Source organism: Myxocyprinus asiaticus, chromosome 39 (assembly GCF_019703515.2).
Source record: "Myxocyprinus asiaticus isolate MX2 ecotype Aquarium Trade chromosome 39, UBuf_Myxa_2, whole genome shotgun sequence".
NCBI lineage: Eukaryota > Metazoa > Chordata > Actinopteri > Cypriniformes > Catostomidae > Myxocyprinus > Myxocyprinus asiaticus.
In genome coordinates this window covers 8,697,316-8,718,496 of record NC_059382.1, presented here as the reverse complement: position 1 = coordinate 8,718,496, position 21,181 = coordinate 8,697,316, and the positions used below count along the sequence as shown (strand labels likewise).

Here is a 21,181-nt window from a genome sequence, read left to right as displayed (position 1 = left end):
TACACAGCTCTCAGACAATTGCAAACAAACAATTGTGCACAACCACAAAACAAAAACAATCACCTGTGCACAATCACAAAGACACTTGTGCACAATCACACAAACAAACACCTGTGCACAATCACACTAACAAGCACCTGTGCACAATCACACAAAAACCTGTGCACAACCACACAAACACCTGTACGCAATCCCCCAGACACATTTTTGTGCAATCAAACAAACACCAGTGCAAAATCATTCATAAAAATTACCTGTGCACAATCACGCAAACAACCACCTGAGCACTATCACATGAAAACCTGTGCACAAACACTTGCACACAACTACGCAAAAAAAAAACACCTGTGCACAATCACACAAACACTTGTGCACAATCACACAAACAAATACCTGTGCACAATCACACGAAAAACAAACACCTGTACCCAACCTTTCAAACAATCACCTGTGCACAATCACACAAACACTTGTGCGCATTCACACAAACAGTTGTGTACATTCATACAAACACCTGCACACAATTCTTCAAACAATCACCTGTACAGAATCACACAAATACTTGTGCTCAAACAAACAAACAAACAAAACCTTTGGGCAATCACCCAAACACTTCTGTACAACCACACAAATATTTGTGTACAATCAGCGAAAAACACGCTTGTGCATTTCAACACAAACAATCACCTGTGCACAAACAAACACCAATCACAAAAACAAACTCTCACTCACGCTTAAACAAACACACAATCACACAAAATAAACCTATGCACAAACATGCTCATAGGTCCGTACAAACATTCCAGTACTTGTGGCTTGAGCGTCCATTCGTCCCCCCTCCACCCTCACCCTCCCCCCACACACACACTTCATCAAAGCCACCAGATGGGTTTTGTCTTTATCGTACCCTAGCTGGTGACATCACTCTTCCCCACGGCAGAATTGATGATGAAAGCAAACAGATCTATCTTAACTCACATTTAGCAAATCAATTTTATTTTTACAGTCTCTTGCATATTGGCATATTGATGGCTTCTCACGCACTAGGGCGGAGGGAGGGGGTCTAGAAGAGAATGAGAGGAAAAGGCTGGGAGAGATGCTTAATGCCATTTACCATATTTAATGTGTCCATGTCATCATTGAATATCCCCTCTGAATAATGCCGCACTTCATCATAAATTCTTTACAACTTATTTACTTAATGGGGAGAGTTATGGGCTGCTGTCAGCCAGCTAATTAAACATAGTGATACAGCACTGCTGTGCCTCGCTGTCATCCATCCTCGATCTCTCTCTCTGTGGCTTCTCAGTTTCTTAAATACATATTATTCAAGCATGTAATAAATTACAGAGGAATTAAAATTCATGAAACCTTTTATTTCTCTTCATCTCCTAACACAGGGAATGAACAAGAAAGAGAGACAGCAAAAAAGACAGAGAGAGTGCTTGCTCATGAGACTGTAAATCCACCACTGGTAGACAGCAGCCTTTTCAATCATATTAAAACCTAATGTTTGCACATGTAGGACTTCTGTTGTTCACAAGGGCCATGTGTAGGAGGGAAAAGAAAACTTAAAGGGATAATTCACACAAAATGTAAATTTTATCATCATTTACTCACCCTCATGTTGTTCTAAACTCATATTGCCTTCTTTCTTCCTTTCCAAGAAGAAAACACAAGAGTTAATTTGAACCTTTCAACGGGGTTTAGTCAAAGTAAACCATAATTACATACACCAACTGAACTTAAACCATAATTCCATATCCTGACAAAAACTTCTCTACAACTTCTCTAAAAAACAGCATAGAACGGCTTATCAACTTTTAAATTGTCACCATACAACAGGACCAATTTCCGTCCCAAAACGACCAGAACTAATCATAAATAAACATATCGTAAAAACTCAATACTTAAGGCCCATTCACACCAATAACGATAACTATAACTATAACCATAAACTTTTAAAAATCGGTCTTACTGTAAGAGAATAACGGCATCCACACCACAACGATAACAACACCGTGGAACGATATCGTTGGGATCACTTTAAAAGTTTTCCAGCTGATGAACGATAAAAACATCGACAGCCAATCAAAATCCATCCAACTTTAGAGCCGCAACATGCACTCATCTTCAAAATAACACATTTCAGCACCGGATCACCATTTATTACTCACACGAACAAAATGGGAACTCCTGCTCAAGAACCTGCAATGTTTTTTCTGCATTTTTCTTCAGTATTAACGGAGATGAGATAATGAAAAGCTAATGCAAGCTGGTAGCATAAAATTACCTCATCCAGCACTAATATCGACAACATTGTCTTGTCTCCTTTGAAGTTGTATCCATCTGTTTTTCTTTTAGTGTCTTTGCTAAACGTAGAGCAGTAGCTGGTCATTTACATCCATTTTCTTGATTGTGAACATAACTGCAGCATGTGCTTAGAATAAACAGAACGTTATCATCTGTTGGTGTGGATGCTAATATAGTTATCTATATAGTTATTGCCATAGTTATCATTCTTGGTGTGAACGGGCCAATACAGTATAATTCCATTAGCTCAGTGTTGTACACTTAAGTATGTAAAAGTAAAACGATTTCCGTACAAATTTCTTTAAACTATCTCAAGGCTGTAATAGTATGCAACTATGACACTATGGTTGTTCTCTGAGGATGAGGCTTAGAATATCTTTATCAGGGCAATACGGGCCAATACAGGGCTATTTAAACTTTCAATTAGCCTGATACCCCTCCTGCTACATCTCCAGGCTGGTGAAATTAGCCTAAACTGACCCTGACCAAGACAACACTCGACCTCTGGCCTTGTCCTGTGACCCTGGTTTCGACTGGGAGAGTAGACTGACCGTTATCTGATAGACAGGGCACTCATGGGGAGGGGCGTTTCTAAGAAGTGGTCTTTAACCTGGCAAAAAGCAGGATTTAGGAGCCTCACGGTTTTATTGAGTTTGGAAATGTGCGGCACATTGGATTCTGACATCACAGAGGAAGCATTGACCATTCTAATCTCTCAGTGAGGTCATGGTGCCATTTGACCAGAAAGACATACAGAAGTAAATTACACAGACCATTGTTAGACCATGGTAAACAGTAGCTGAGAGAATCGTTTATCCGTATCGTTTTTTGTACAGTCGCTTCAGAGCTTTCCATTATAATCTCACATGTACAGAACAATGGGTCATCTTTTTTATATACTTACGTTATAAATAACTGGTTAGTCAACCCATGTTAGCTACATCTAATTTTTCCAGTTCTAGTTTGTGGTTATTTAAATTTTTGACCATATTTTTTTTTTAAATGCACGAGTTAAGCATGACCAATACTACCAGGTAAAGCCAAAATACATTAACTGTACATTTAGCCAAAATTGAGTTATGACTGAATTCTGGTCTCTTAGGCCTTGTTCAGAAAGTTAGCAAACATCTGATTATCTTTAGCAATCAAGCTCGAATGCATTTAGTTTTTTGTAGTCTAAACAAAGAAAAACACATGAAATACAGTTTTCTCAAGCCCGATCCAAATATCCTTGTAGGTTGTTTGAAATTTGAATAAAATCTGACTTTTGTTAATGCATCTCAGTCTGAACTGTCAGATTGGATTTCATGTTGCTTTTTCATCATTCGTTGTGACTGGTTATGTCAGGGATTGCGACAAGAAGTGCCATTTTTTACCCTGTTGTCTGAACAGTGTTTAGATTTGGATACTGCCCTCATAAAAAATACATTCAATGGCAAAACATTTATTGCTAAGGCCTCACACATAGTTTACGTCTTTAATATGGCAACCAATGAGGACATGCTGGCAAAAGTGACATCAGTCTGAACAGAAAAAATCAGATCTGGCCACACACAAAAAAATGGTTTAAGAAAAAAAAAAAGTTAGATTTCCACGGCGGTGTGAACAAAGCCTCTGTCCTTTCACAGACAGGTTTGACTCAGCTATGCTCAGAATCAGAAAAAACATAGTGTTAAAATTGCATGAAACAAAATCCACAACGAAACTGAGAATACATTTTTCACAGTTTCAGTGTTGGTGTAATTACTGTGTTTTGCCTTTGTAGGGCAGAATACGAGAGTGAAATCTTTAGTCTACACAAATGTTGTGATTACAGTGGTATTTAAAAATTTTCAAGGATTTTGGTGTGTTGATATTATGCAATTGACATTACACTGACCAACAGCCTGTCTAGTAATCATGACTAATGGGATTACAGCAACTGTTAACTGGGGTTAGTGTAAGATCACAGAGCGGAGTAGAGGTGCTCCATCATAAAACATGAAGGCCAGGGTTAATCACACTGCCTTGCTACTGATGACAGCAAAGCTTTCAGTCCGACCAGCGTCCCACAAGCCCATGCTATCTGCTGCGCTTTCTTCCCCAACTGCGTGAAGCCTTTATTTGTAGTCTTGGATAAGCCTGTTATCAGACCTCTGTAAGAGAATACTTCACAAATTCATCATTTGATCCTACCTCCCATGACTTGGTGTCATTTTCTGGGCTGTGTCGTGATGCACCCTCGTAGGGTCCGAGACGTTCTCCCACCTCCAGTCTCCTCCGGCTCCAGACGCCCAGGTTTCCTCTGGAAATACCCGACTCTCGAACTTCAAAGTCTGGGGGCACTGATTCGAAACCCTCTCCTGCCAGGTACATTGAGGTGGGGAATGATGGGTGGAAGGGGGAGGAAGCAATCGGGGAGAATGCCTCACCCGATAGGCCAGGGGAAGAAAGGTCATTAGGAGTGGCCAACGGGATTGGATCCACATCAGACACTTGTGCAACTTCTTCCAGGTCCTCAGAGGCAAAAACAGAAAAGTCCTCTCCATCTCCTAAACAAAATTAAAGACAACATTATTTCACTTTAGCTATTTAAAGATTTCAACTCCCCAGGTGCCTCTGTATACTGGCCCAAGTCAAAAGAGCCAACCCCCATGTCTCAATGATTTTCTAATCCCTAGAAATGGCTTGAGTCCCTGCTTCAAGGTACCACAAACATTGGGATTTTTTTTATATTGTCTACCAGGTTAAAATCTTCATCTAGCTGTACAATTTGAGGTATTATGAAATGTCCATAGCAAAAACATTGCAAGTTACACACCAAAGTGTAATACTTTTGGATTTGTTCAAATATTTAACCTTAAGTATTAGCAACAGGAATAGTGATGCTTGATTTAGGAATACAATAAAATTTCAAACAAAGTACTAATCCTGTAGCAGCGCTATACACAAGCTGAGTACTTTTGTTCGATTTATTTAAAAGACCCACACTTCTTGACCACAGCCAGCCTTTAACACGCGACCAACCCTCTGCACTTAAGGGTAAATATACACAGCGCCATATCAAAATATTTGACCAGCAGATCAGTTAAACAAACAGAGGAAAAGGGAAAGTGGTTTACGTATGTGATAACAGTTAATAGTCTGGATAAGAAGGTGTCTGGGGCGGATTATCAACCTCACGGCCTTGCCGGTTACACCCTCTCATCCTCCTTCTGTGGCCCGCTTTGGAATGTTTGGATACGGGGATGGGAGTATATAGAGCTGAGCGATCCTTGGACTTACTGTGCTGCCCCCAACACTTTTATGCTTCCGTTTTCCAATTTTTTTCCCATCAGCCCCGTGAAGAGGATCCAGTTCGAAATCAGCGGATGCTGTAGCTGCTTGGGTTAATTATGAGCTGAATACAGGGAGGATGTTGTCTGGTGACCCATGCCCTCTTGCTCTACCCGGAGAGGAAAACCAGCGCGTGGCTGATGAGGGAAGTATTCATATTGTCTGTCCTCAAATACTGTCCCCTCTGGGACTCAAACGTATGATACTGTATACAAAGAGCTTGCTGACACATCAACATCAGCATGACTAACAGCTCCTTGGTAGGAAATCAAGGCTTTAAACAACAGATTTTACTCTCCTCAGCGCCATGGCGCAGCAATCACTCTGCTGAAAAAAAAAATTCTTAAACCAGCCTAATCTGGTTTGTTGGTCTCTCACCTTGGCCAAGATGATCTAGCTGGCCTCTCTGCCTGGTCAGCTAAAAAAGTGTCTTCTTAAAACTTCTCTAAATTCATACAACTGTCCAGGCTGGGATACCAGCTAAGACTAGCCAACCTAACCAGTTTATGCTGGTATAAGCTGTTTTTATTTTCAGCAGGGAATGCTTTTGACACATAAGCCATGGTGCTTTGGGAATGTAGGTTCGAGTCCAGACTGCATCATGTCCGATTGCACTGCCTCACTCCCTGCTGGAAATCAAAAACATAGACCGATCTAAGATGGTTTGCTGGTCTTAATAAGTTTAAGAAAGTTTAGCTGGTCTCAATGCCCAGCCAAGCTGGTCTTCAGCTGGTCTTCCATCTGACAAGTACCCAAAACCAATTTAAAATCATCAAACTATACCAGCGCTGGAGACCAGAAAACCACCTTATGCTGGTGTAAGCTGGCCTCATCAGTTTAATAGTCCTATCCTATCATTCTTTGGCAAATTAGTTTTCACAAATACTGTATGCTAACATAACTCTATCATATCATAACTCTTCTGTTTAACATGGCATCACTAACGCACTGGGACCTGAGAGGCTGTAGCTAAAAGCTAACAACCTGCTAACATGCTTTACCAAATGTGGCGTTGCTAACACGCTTGGAGCTAACCCGCTGTGCATAAGACACAGCGGGGCTAACATGCTGTGGCTAGCATGCTGTGGCTAATATGTTGTGACAGGTAGTGGTGAGTGCTAATGAGGGCTGGGCCACTGTTCCTGCACATCTTCCTGTCTCCTCACATTCCTAGCACTCAGTAGGAGCTTTACGCTACACGGTGCCTTCAGAGTCACGGTCATCCCATTCATTGAGCATATTTTGGGCCCTATCCCATTAACTACCATCTACAAAAAACTCTTCACTTCTTTACTAGTGCCTACTGTATTTTGAATACAACCAAAAAACGTATCATTGATAATTTTGCATTGATAAAATCACTGATTTATATTTTTTATCATTGCTAAATAGTTTTGTCTAAATTTGGTGTAATCAAGTGGCAAACCTAACATTTATCTTAAACCTACCCCTGAACTTAACCTTATTAACAGAAAAAGCAATTGAGGCATACTTTCTAGACATGACTGACATTCCAGAATGGAGGCAGACCTGAATGTGAGGGCAGATTATTGGTCTGTCATTAATAGGTAACTATGCAGGATTTAATGCAGGACAAATGAGTATTACTACATTAACGCTTTAGTTACTACTATTAACTAAAATGGAAACATGGTTAACTAATCAGTAAGTTATAGTGAACTGATGACTGAGGTAATTCACTGTTAGGTAATCAATTATTACTGAATTTGATCTGCCTCAATGAAAACTATTAACAAACTATGGCTAATTTAAAATAACTACTAATTAATTACTAACCAAAACATTAACGTGTCTAAAATGTGATTGATTATGTTTTTATTGTGAACAAGATTATGCATGGGTTCTTTGTGGGAATTAATTTATGAATTTAACAGGTCGCTAAATCAAGGCTACAGTGTCTGGCAGAGTATCATAGTCAAGGATATAACCAAATATTCAGGATTGATGGGGACCAAATTTAATAATGCAATAATTAACCATGGAAAAAAAAAAAAACATATCAGGAGACAAAATATTATGAATATTGGGGGAATATCAATGTCTATGGTGGTTACGGCCATGATCATAGTCCGCTTACCTTACAGAAATATAGGGATGTACAGGTGCATCTCAGTGAATTAGAATGTCGTGGAAAAGTTCATTTATTTCAATAATTCAACTCAAATTGTGAAACTCGTGTATTAAATAAATTCAATGCACACAGACTGAAGTAGTTTAAGTCTTTGGTTCTTTTAATTGTGATGATTTTGGCTCACATTTAACAAAAACCCACCAATTCACTATCTCAAAAAATTAGAATACATCATAAGACCAATAAAAAAATTTTTTTTAGTGAATTGTTGGCCTTCTGGAAAGTATGTTAATTTACTGTATATGTACTCAATACTTGGTAGGGGCTCCTTTTGCTTTAATTACTGCCTCAATTTGGCGTGGCATGGAGGTGATCAGTTTGTGGCACTGCCGAGGTGGTATGGAAGCCCAGGTTTCTTTGACAGTGGCCTTCAGCTCATCTGCATTTTTTGGTCTCTTGTTTCTCATTTTCCTCTTGAAATACCCCATAGATTCTCTATGGGGTTCAGGTCTGGTGAGTTTGCTGGCCAGTCAAGCACACCAACACCATGGTCATTTAACCAACTTTTGGTGCTTTTGGCAGTGTGGGCAGGTGCCAAATCCTGCTGGAAAATGAAATCAGCATCTTTAAAAAGCTGGTCAGCAGAAGGAAGCATGAAGTGCTCCAAAATTTTTTGGTAACGGGTGCAGTGACTTTGGTTTTCAAAAAACACAATGGACCAACACCAGCAGATGACATTGCACCCCAAATCATCACAGACTGTGGAAACTTAACACTGGACTTCAAGCAACTTGGGCTATGAGCTTCTCCATCCTTCCTCCAGATTCTAGGACCTTGGTTTCCAAATGAAATACAAAACTTGCTCTCATCTGAAAAGAGGACTTTGGACCACTGGGCCACAGTCCAGTTCTTCTTCTCCTTAGCCCATGTAAGACACCTCTGACGTTGTCTGTGGTTCAGGAGTGGCTTAACAAGAGGAATACGACAACTGTAGCCAAATTCCTTTCTCTTGATGCCTTGACCCCAACCTCAGTCCATTCCTTGTGAAGTTCACCCAAATTCTTGAATTGATTTTGCTTGACAATCCTCATAAGGCTGCGATTCTCTCGGTTGGTTGTGCATCTTTTTCTGCCACACTATTTCCTTCCACTCAACTTTCTGTTAACATGCTTGGATACAGCACTCTGTGAACAGCCAGCTTCTTTGGCAATGAATGTTTCTGGCTTACCCTCCTTGTGAAGGGTGTCAATGATTGTCTTCTGGAAAACTGTCAGATCAGCAGTCTTCCCCATGATTGTGTAGCCTAGTGAACCAAACTGAGAGACCATTTTGAAGGCTCAGGAAACCTTTGCAGGTGTTTTGAGTTGATTAGCTGATTGGTATGTCACCATATTCTAATTTTTTGAGATAGTGAATTGGTGGGTTTTTGTTAAATGTGAGCCAAAATCATCACAATTAAAAGAACCAAAGACTTAAACTACTTCAGTCTGTGTGCATTGAATTTATTTAATACACGAGTTTCACAATTTGAGTTGAATTACTGAAATAAATGAACTTTTCCACGACATTCTAATTTATTGAGATGCACCTGTATGTGCCCAACCTGTCTCTTCTGTTCATTAAAAAATTATTAACTTCTGCATGTTTGATATTGCTGAAGGACATATAACATATAACATATAACATATAACAGGACATATAAGAAAATATTTTTTTAAATATTTCTGGTAACCCATAAGTAATGAGTCAATTGTTACCACATAAACATGAAGGAATTACTAATGACCTGGACCATTATTTTAAAGTGAGGGTCATGGTAACTCATTATTAATTAATGAGATCTTACTGTTTCCTTCCTTGGGAGTTAAAGGTTATCTGGACCATTATTCTAAAGTAAAAAAAAATAATAATAATAAAACACATTATAAACCATTAATAGTAACTGAGGTGTTACTTGTCAGTTAGTAATGAATACTCAAATGTTTGTTCTTAATTTTACTCATTTAATCAAACAGATAGTTAACAAACATTCACAGACATTCAAAAAATTTTTATGAATTATGAATCATTGAAATAATTGAACATACTTGCATAGGCTACAAACCTTTAGCAGGATAATGCTTTTAATGGCTAGTGCTCATGGTTACTACATATTTTAAAAGTCTTACCTCTTAACATAAAGTAAAATAATAAAATTATGTGTCTAAAGGATGTGTGTTGATCTCCACAAGACTTCAACAGAAAATGGAGAGAAAACCGGCGTGCAACATGAGGTCGAATCCACATGTGTACACCCACCCTATACAGTCCACTCTGTAAATACGTATAGTTTTTATCAAATTAATTTGACATGTTTCTTCCTTTGCCTATGTTCGGTATGAACAGAACAGAATGTATGTTAAAGTTTACTGCGTGCAGGCAGATCGACGGGCGTGCGGAGCAAAATCGCACTCGCTCTTTTTTCAGTTTCTGCGCGAGCGCTGAATATGGCGAACCATGATTGGATTAGTAGCTTCATGGACGTGACACTCATTCTTTCTTTTCATTGGATCCATTAAGTTACTCAGAAAAAAATGCACTTCACATAAAATTATACACTTCTTGTAAGATTAATCAGCAGTATCCAGGAATAAAAAATTCATTAAAAAATAAAATTCATTAAACAATTCATTTTTTGTGTATATTCAAGTGTGTATTCATTAATTAATAATGCATTACCATGACCTTCACTTTAAAATAATCTGTAATTCCTTCATGTTTCTGTGGTAACACTTGACTCATTAATTATGGGTTACCAAAATTATTTTTAAAAGACCTTCAGCAATATCAAACCTACCGAAGTTAATAATTTGTAATGAACAGAAGAGATATCCCAAGGAATACACATGTTGGGCACATACATCTGTAAGCTGACTATCATACTCTTCCACATACTGTAGCCATGATTTAGAGAGCTGTTATGTTCATAAATTAATTCCCGCAAAGAACACACGTGAGGCACATGTTTCTCTGAAGGAGCATTTCATGATCATGTTCACAATAAAAACATAATCATTCACAGTTAATGTTTTGATTAGTAATTAATTAGTAGTTATTTTAAATTAGCCATAGTTAGTTGATAGTTTTCAATGAAGAAAATTACATTCAGTAATTATTGATTACCTAACAGTGAACTACCTCAGTCATCAGTTCGCTATTACTTACTGATTGGTTAATCATGTTTCCATATTAGTTAATTGTTGTATCTAAAGTGTTAATGTAGTACTACTCATTAATTCTGCATTAATTCCTGCATAGTTACCTATTAATGATGGACCATTATTATAAATAATTACCTTTTTCATTTCTTTTTTTGCCCTCTGTAATTTTTGCCCTCTGTGAAAACAAGTGAATTCTAAGGTAGCATTAGACAATTTTTGTCATTCACGATAGCAAGGACTAAATGGTAAATTTTTTGAGTAAAATCAGATATGTTCTGGATTTGCCTGACAGCAGAGATCATGTGGTAGCCCACATCTGAAAAGGGTCATTAATGCTACAAAGGGATGTAAAGGGATATTAATTAACCCTTAACTAAATATTATCATTATGGCATAGTGTACAGTTATAGACTGTGGTGCTGTCAATGGTGAATAAAATGGTCAAAGTAATAGGGGTGAATAATGGTCTACAATGACACAATTTCCAATTGATACATGACTTTTTCAAATGTATCTTACAGACCTTGTGCAGAGTAGGTCAACAACATTTGTCGAAATTTAGAAAGCCACATTTCTTCAGAATGGTACTGCCAAACTTGATGTCTTTCGCTTCATAAAGATATTGCTTCTGACTCTATATCATAGGTGATCTATACTAAGTCTTTCCAGATGCTATGTTGAGTGTCATTTACAGTTTTTACTTTGTGGCATTGCACACTCATACACACACACAAACACAAACGCATATGTACACACAGGCACACTTTAAAATGACAGCTGAGGACCAGGTTAGGGTCTCCACCATTTGCCCGTGGATCCACTAAGCACGAGAGGCCGTAATAATCATCAGAGCAGGGCCGTATAAATTGTTCCTGCCCACAGAGAGACTGAAAGCTATTTGGCCACACTCTTCAAACCATGAGCTTTTAAAGGTAACTTAATCTCTCCTCTGCCAACCCTCCCTTCCTGCTGCCACCAACTGATCAGCTTTATCCTGCCTGTTAAAGAAACAAGGGGAAAAAATGGTATGGTACAGGACACTCAAAAGCAGGGCGGGGGATTTCTTTGGGTCTATAAACATATATATTTCTCAAAGGTAAACGTCCCTAAAGAAAAATATACCAAAGTGAAGTGCAAAATGTGGTCTATTTCTTCAAAAAATGGCAGCAGTTTAAGTATTAGATTGCAGATAAAGAATATGGTTTGGCATAAGTTAGTGGTGAGGTTTTCTGAACTTTCCTTATGTTTTGTGAGGTTTGTTTTTATTTGCTTAGAATTAATTGATTAGAATAAGAAAGGTTGATGTGAACTAGATTATGTCTGTAAGTAAAATAGAAACATTTTTGCGTGAGGCCCGTGAGAAACCCAGGATTTCCTGTAATCTAGAACAGTAGAATCCTTCGAAACAAAAGTACCCCACCTTCAATTGAACAGATAAAAATCAGTACAGACACAGACTGGCAATTATGATGTCAAAGAAATAAATAGATATTATTGTCTTGGGGAAAAGTCACCTATAGAACATCCCTGATTAGAATAGGACATTCTAGAACAGAACAGTGATATGACCTATAAATGTCCCAGTGATGATGTCACTTATACCAAACAATCACAAAACTGTGAAGACTAAAGAATAGGAGCATTTCCTGTCATTTAATACAGAAAATAACTCATCACTTTCTGTTCCACCCTTAAAGTGGCATTTAAAAGCACTGGTGAATGTGGTGTGTATAAAGACATTTATTGTTAATGTTTATTTTTCCCCAACTCAGACATATGCTTTACAAAGAAACGCCCTAGAGAACAAAGCGATAGAAATAGATAGAAAGGAAAAGAGATTGATGACATGGCAACCACTGGTTGGAAGGTGTGATTTACACATATAAACATCAGCGTATGAAACTAACAAATCTGTTGCTATAAACTTTACATTAATGCTACAGAGTGTTTAATTCAGAAACCAGCTGTGTGAGCTGCAGAGACAATATTGAGCAACAGACATCATACAAACACAAACACACACCTGAGGGGTATTCCAGAAAGCAAGGTTAACCTACCGAGACATAAACCCTGACCTCTAGGCTGATTAACCCAAACATTGCCTACTCGCGGTATTACGGTTCCAGAACACCTTTGAGGAGTTAGTTTAATCAACCTCCTATTGGTAACCTAGAGTTAATGCGCGCACATGGTGAGTACAAAAAGACATTGTCAATGGAGCGTCGAATTCACGAGTCGCCATGGAAACAGATGCTAGATGCTAAAAAGAAATGCAAGCTATATTTCTGTGACGCGGAACATGACGTTTTAATATCTGCAAATGAGAATTATTCCATCTAACGATAGGAGCTGCATTGGTTTAGGACTGAGAGTATGCATGACGGAAAGTATACTGAATTAATGCGGGAAATTTTAAACTATGAAGTTTTACCGTACTTTTAAAAGTTTAATTCAACATTAATATTAGACCTCTCTCACCTACATTAAAGTTTAATAGGTTGACCGTTATGTTATTTGTTAACACTGCACTTCATAATAGGCATTAACATTCATATTCTATTAGTATTAGAATAATAATATAGGTTTTATAGCTATATAGCTATGGGTTTAATATATTTTTATTTTAAGGTTAATTTTTACTAGTATTTAGCATGTACTCTGCAAGCTAATTTGATGTACTTCTTTTATTTTTAATAGCATTTGTGTACCCAGTTTAAGATTGGGGTTTCTGAAAACGTACTTTTAATTATCATATCATCTTCCATTTCCCCCAGTTGCTGATAGTGTCATTGTATTAATAGACCCTCTTTCAACTGTAGGATCTCCCACAGTTGTAATCATTTTCCATAGATTTAATGTAATGTTTTTCGGTAGGCCACATGTGATTATTCATGTGCATTATAAGATGAAGGTTTGCTGTAACAGTGGTGGACAATGATAGGAGTTACATGTCCATTATGTTCTTATTTGGTTTGGCATTAAAACTGGATTGTTGTCTTGTATATCAAGTATATCCATCTGCCTCCAGCAACTTGGTACATAATGAAATGATGTTGTATTAATTGAAGATCATGTGTCTGATTATACATTATAGATGTTCATAATCTCAGCATTAGGGAAAAGTAACTAATCTATTCCTTGTTGAAGAGGAAGCTGTAAAAGGTCCATATTGAAAGGCAGAATAATAAATGTAATTTAGAGAAGGACCAGTACAGCTTCTGATGGAGTAGAGGAGGCTGAGCATCAGAGAGATACACTTTTTCATTGAATCACTTGACCACCAGCTAAAGGAGGGTACTGTCGGTGACTCTAAATGGCAGCATGTCTCATTTGTGTTCTCAGATAATAGAGCACAATGAACAAGTCTGGAAATGTGTGCATTTAAATGTACAGTACATGAATTAAAGTGATAAGAAATCTCTAACCCCTGTGCTATATCTGTGGTCCATGAAATGATCACATATTATATAGTTAGTGAAGAAGAATAACGAGTGATTAATTGCTTAAGCTTTTATTTGGCAGATACTACCTGCATACTGATGCTATGGAATGTAATTTTATAAATAACATTAATATTCATTGACTGAAGGAATTGTAAATAGAATGTGGGTGCTATAATAATTTTATTCTATGAAATTTATAGAATAAAATGTATTTATTAGAAGGGCTTAGTATAAATACATGTGTAGAGTGTGGAGACCTTTCCAATGTGTTCTATGTTAAAAAATATTACGGTATTAAAAACTTCCCATTAAAAGTTAAAGCACAATGTACACAATTTGTTCACTTTTGAAAGCAAATCTGTGGGGTGTGAGACTGGAAATGCCGGAGTAAAGAAGATTTGTGAGGCAAAGATTGCAGTTTACTGTAATATTGCTTTAAAAGTATAATATTGTGCGTAATCTGAACTTCCACGTCCACTGTGTCGCTATCAGAAGGGTACACATGCACTGACAACCTCTGGAATGTACTGACTGTTACCTGAAATAAACTAACTCTGAAACCTAACCTGCTCCTGAGCAGAGCAGAGAGTAAGTTGCTATGGCTACTAAGTTACCTCAGTTTTTGGAACCAAAAGTTGAGGTTATCCACTTACTCTGAGAAAACTTAAACAGGTAAGTCGCTTAACCTGCTTTCTGGAATACCCCTCTGGTGCAGTGTGAAAACTCAAGCAATCTTATGATATATGGGTATAAGGGTGCATCTATGGGTGTGTACAGTATATTGGTATTTCTTTAACATTTGTATTTTTATTTGAACAAGATCAGATTAAAACGGTCTTGAAAACTTTTTTCTATGTTTTCAATATATATTTTTGGTACTTTTCAAATGCCTTTACTGTATAGATTTTATTGTTTTACCCTTGACCCATTCCAAGACATTCAATATTAAATGATGAAAATCCATTGTAAAAATACAAATTATTACATGTTTAAAACTATAATAATCTAAACAAAGAGTGAAATAAAACAAACCATTTCAATATTTAATGTGTAAAAACCAATTGATTGAAAATAAATTTTTCAAAAATTACAACTGTCCCACAGTTGTGACGATATTTCCATCACACCACACCAAACAGTTTTTGGCCCTAATACAGTTTTTCTGCAAGTTAATATACTTGTTAACCAAGATGACAAAAGTGTCAGTGAAGATCATGCTTGAAATGAAATCTGAGACAATTGATGTTTGAAGGTAAATTTCTCTTCTGAGCAAATTATTTTTATTGAGCAACATTTCCAATCAAGCTTTAATTTTGCCAAATTACGTAAAAAGTATGAAAACAATATACTATTATTTAATCTGTTTTTATATGCATGTTCATATACATTTTTATGCTTTATATTCTTATATTCTTGTTCTTTTCCTATGAAAAGAGCCTTAAGAAGCTAACTTTAAAGGTGCTATATAAAAATACAATTTATTATTATTTAATTGTGTGTCTTTAGGACACATAACATGTTAGCTATGAAGCCTTATTTTATTGATGATTATAAGCTGTAATTTTATTCCCAAAAATGTTGAACATATCATTTCCATCACCGTCATTTCCATTACAGAATGCTATTTAAACAATTTATCATGTGAGATGTGGTGAAAATGACACAAAAAAAGTCAAAAATGACATAAATCTCATGTGATGCAAGTACATAAACTGTGGACATTGTTAGTACAAAAATTCTATCAGTGAAAGTATGAAAAGCATGTTTGAAAATTTTATTTTCAAACGTGCCCATAGTTCAAGAAACACCCATACACATGCACATCATATCTAAACCCTAAATGGAATACTAATTCCATTATAAAATATAATGTATCGCTTATGGCACACAAGTCAGTTCATTACTTATAATTTTGTGAGTAAACATCAGTAGCTGTGTGTGTGTATGCATGTGTGTAGTTTTCACCTCTGCTCCGGGGTTTCGGAGCGCTCATACATCACGCGATTACTGTGGGCGGCACGGGACCCTGTGTCATTACCACCAGCATTAAAGATGATAGAAGCAGCCATTAATCACCATGACAACACGCCCTAATGGAGAGGTGACCCAGTCAACGCCCGCGGACGTCGGGACATACACACATACACACACACACACACACACACACATACACGTACACCTATAGGACAAAATGTGAGAGTATGTGGCATATCGTTCACGCATACACACACTCACCCTGCAGCGGTGTAGTCTGTAAATATATAAAAAGGTGTTCTTAAGGGCTGTGCCGAGATCAGTCTTTAAATGGGATGATTGAGAGGGCAGATTAAAATAGAAAAGATCTAAGAAAAGCTGAAACCTTTTCCTTGACTCTTTCTCTTTCCCTCTTGATCTCTATTTACACACATACACAAACACCTCCTTCATGCTTAACACATTTGACAACTAACCCCTTTCGGTTCGAAAACATTGAACAAGCCACTCAGCAACACTACAGCAACATTTTGTACTTTTGCCAACTCGAGCACAAACAGCCAATGAAACACTTGCCACCTGCCACCATTCACAGCACATACCGATAAGAGTGTAAAAGCACTCCTTTGGAATGAGCTCGACTTGAGCTTCCATTTTGAGAGTGAAAAATGAGCCAGAAGTGATACCACTTGTTTGCAATTAAAAATGCAAAATGACTGTGTTAAGTTCCGAAATGATAACTGAATTAAACAGCAACGTGGTGAGGCTATGTGATGTTTTTTAATGATTACTGCCCAGGTTAACACTTAAAAATAAAGAAAACGCTTACTAAACAGACAAGATTTGTACTTAAAGACTGCTCTCTTTCTTTTAACATTATTTATTATTATCATTATTATTAATACACTGCGTCACTGCTTGGCCAATATTTTGAGCTCATTGAATTCTGGTATAGTTCAGACACAGTAACAAGTTTTATGTCTTTATCTAAACAGAGTAGCATTTGCATATATAATGTTTGCATATATCGTTAAGGAAAGAAACCTTTAGTTGTATTATTTAGCGTGTTCTCCAATGTGCTGTTGTTGTTGTTTGTAACACACCTTTGCGGTGGCAATAGTGTGATCGTCTTCTCTATTGTTGTTTCCTACCTGTAAATGTTTTTATTTTTATTTTTATCCTTTTTTCTCCCAATTTGGAATGCCCAATTCCCACTACTTAGTAGGTCCTCATGTTGGCGCGGTTACTCACCTCAATCTGGGTGGCGGAGGACAAGTCTCAGTTGCCTCCGCTTCTGATACAGTCAATCCGCGCATCTTATCACGTGGCTCACTGTGCATGACACCGTGGAGACTCACAGCACTGGAGGCTCATGCTACGCTCCGCGATCCTTGCACAACTTACCCCATGCCCCATTGAGAGCGAGAACCCCTAATCACGACCATGAGGAGGTTACCCCATGTGACTCTACCCTCCCTAGCAACCGGGCCAATTTGGTTGCTTAGGAGACCTGGCTGGAGTCACTCAGCATGTCCTGGATTCGAACTCGCGACTCCAGGGGTGGTAGTCAGCGTTAATACTCGCTGTTAATACCCAGGCTCCAACCTGTAAATGTTTAATATCCAACACCAATCCATAGAAGAAATGATGACATGATCCTATGGACTTCAATGTCTTTATTTCCTGGTGTGTGTAAGCATTAGCAGTGTGCATCAACTGAGGATATGGATGCATGTGGGTAATATGAGAACAAGAAGTTAAGAAGTTCTAACAGTCGACCACTTAAGTTTATCTTCATATTGACCTACTCATAGCACCTTCGTGAAATATTATCCAACATTTCTAAATACACTTAAATGTTTTCTGTGGTAATAATGTTTCAAATTTCTTTTTTTACCTTGTTGGTACCAGAGAAATGCAGTGCTTTGTTTACCGGTGTCTCACCTCATCATGGCAACGAGGAGCATTTTTGATGACATAATCGAATACTATCTATAGAATATCAACCACAATCTTCTTGCCTTATTATTTGATCAAACTGCCAAAATATTATTACACAAAATTGTATTAAAACTGCAAATTAACTGTAATTATTTGCAAGATGATGGCTAAATGGTACTCGATGAATTAAACACATAGCATACTACATAGTGAGGTCAATGTATCATACTACTGTTTGAAGTCTTTATTATTGCATACTGTTTGCATTCTCACATCCTAAGACAAATGTCTGTGGTAAGTAATATGTTATTATTCCATTCCAAACATAGTCATACATGTAGAAGCACCCCTGTACTTCCTAAGGAGGGATGGACTCCATATTCTCTTCGTATAAAAGTGCTGTTAACATTCTGTGCGCTCCAGGCAAAGAGTGACAACAGGAAGACCCTTTTTACCAGGGCCATGATTTATCACTTCACTGAGAGACAGCCAGAGGGCAGAGAGAAGAGAAAGCTGACCTGATAAGCAACAAAGCAATATGATGGCTGTTACAAGCATACTGGGCCCATTTCCCAGCAGAAGATTATCCAGTCAAGACATTGGCTAAAATGAACTGTCTATGGTGTATCAATATCAACTTGTCCTAATCTCTTCGTCCACATCTAAAAAACACTTTTAACTAAACTAAAAATAAATCTATCATGAACATGGTCAAGCAACTATCAAACAAACATCAGCTAAAATGTACATGTATTTTAATGTTCAAGTAATCAAGTGAAACATTACATTATTACATTTCCTAACATTCAGATTTGGCCTATTGACACCAAATCCAAATTCACACCAAAGTGAATTTAAATAGTCAGTCGACACCTGAAAATACAATTACTTGATTATTTAACTTGATTACTTTGAATTTGGCCTATTCACACCAAAATCAAAATTTTGGGCACAAAAAAACAACAACAACAATACAGTATATTAACTCCAAAATAGGGCACTGCAGATATCATTTTTGTTTGGATATTAGAATGAATTCCAAAGTTAGGAATCCAAACCAAAATCAACCTTGTCTTAGAATAATCACCCCCCCCCCCCCCCCAAAAAAAAATTATAATAATAAAATTTTTATATAAACATAAATGTTTTTTTTTTTTTTTTTTTTTTTTGTGTGGTTATTATTAGGCTAGATTGATTTTGGTTTGGATTCTAAACTTTGGAATTCATTCTAATATCCAAATGTGTTTGATAAATTATAAAATCACTGGACTTCATACTAAGCATTTTGGTGCAGAAAATTGTTTGAGAATATTTCATTCTTTTGCGCCTTTTGAAAAGACCAGCACTGCTTTTCACCAGCATGGGATGCTGCCTGATATGCTGGTGTCTCTACTATGGACCACCAGCTTGGATCATCATGGACATTCATACTAGGGATGAGCGTAACGACTAATTTCACTGACGTTTAAACTAAACTTTGGAATCGACTAGTCGACTAGTCTAAAAAGAAACCAAACTTCTGAAAACAGTCAATAAAATTGTGTTCATTCGACCCATTTAAAATACTTAATGTATTCCAAATCCAACGCTAAATTCCACTTAAAAGAGGCATTTATCTGTGACGTGCTCACCTTGCATTATCATTGTACATTCAATATAGAACATGACATGCATTCACCTTTAGCGAATACATGCATTTTTTTTAAAACAACTGAATGAATAGTGCAGGACCAATAGCGCAACCATAATAGCCTGTTCTAAATGGAATTCACCAAGTAAAAGTTACTTAACATATTAAAACAGTCAGGACATTGTTGAAAATAATTAACAGGTAGGCTAAGCCAAATCTATGAGAGAAAAAAATGCGCTGAAAAGTTGCGTGTATTTCACGACATGCAGTCGTGCATTAGCCGTTGATATAATATGACAGCTGTTCTGTAAAGAACGTTAACAAATAACAGTTACGATGTAAAAAAATAAAATAGGTATAGGATAGTAAAAATAGGCCTGTGATGCACACAGTATAAAACATAGTTTAACCCGTTAAGCAGCCTTCTTAATCAGCAGATTTAAAAAATGGCATTCCTAGCCTAAAACGTTCATTTTCTTGGCTACTTACTCAAAAGCATAAATTTTTCGATGAGCAAAATTAACACGTCAACATGGTCTGGTTAAAGACGAGACTTGACTCACCTGAGGCGGCTATCCTGCGCTTGAAAAAGCTTGCTCGGTGGGAAAATAACGTACAAGCACATGCAGATTTAAAGAAGACTCAAATGTGAAAACATCCGACTTTCAAGCAATGTTATTTTTTTAATAATATTTGTATTATTAATTATATTTAAAATGTGTAAAATTAATATGACAGTAATTTAAGTGCAGCCTCTTAAATGTAAATGTGTAAGAATGTTGAACAGTTTAATGGGGAAAAATATTAACCGACTAGTAGGGCTGGGTGATTAATAGAATTTTATTTTCAAATCCGATTTTGGCTTCCAACGATTATGAAAACAAGATAATCGAGATAAAACTATTATTGTGACTTGCTTGTTTTGGTTATTGGGGGGAATCTACGCCCCTGGTCAAATACATTTCAAAATTGCGCCAAAATGCCCGTCTTGGTGAGGTATTCATGTAAACACAGAGAGTGATGTCTAAAGTGAACGTAAACAGCAGAGGAAAAAGTGGATTTGTATTAAAATGTCAGACTTGTAAGTATAAATGTAAGCTAACAGACCTACTGCCGTCTAGTGTGTCATTATAATAATCAAACAACCATAACAAGAAATGAGAAAACATTCACTGCTCTTGACTGGGTAACTTCAGTAGCTTTAAAAAGTATTATAATCATACAGTGCAGACCAGTAGTAGTTTTATGTTGCATTTCATTCTGAATGTTTACT

At 37.1% G+C, this 21,181-nt stretch overlaps 1 protein-coding gene across 13 annotated transcripts in view; it reads right to left on the bottom strand.

Annotated features, from left to right (window-relative positions):
• LOC127430167 (MDS1 and EVI1 complex locus protein EVI1-A-like) overlaps nt 1-21,181 on the bottom strand; it is a 226,552-nt gene that overhangs the window by 115,880 nt on the left and 89,491 nt on the right. For all 13 annotated transcript variants that reach the window (XM_051679708.1, XM_051679711.1, XM_051679714.1 and 10 more), the window contains exon 2: nt 4,489-4,844. In XM_051679708.1, the coding sequence (XP_051535668.1) occupies nt 4,489-4,844 (356 nt within the window). The remainder of the gene's footprint in view (nt 1-4,488; nt 4,845-21,181) is intronic.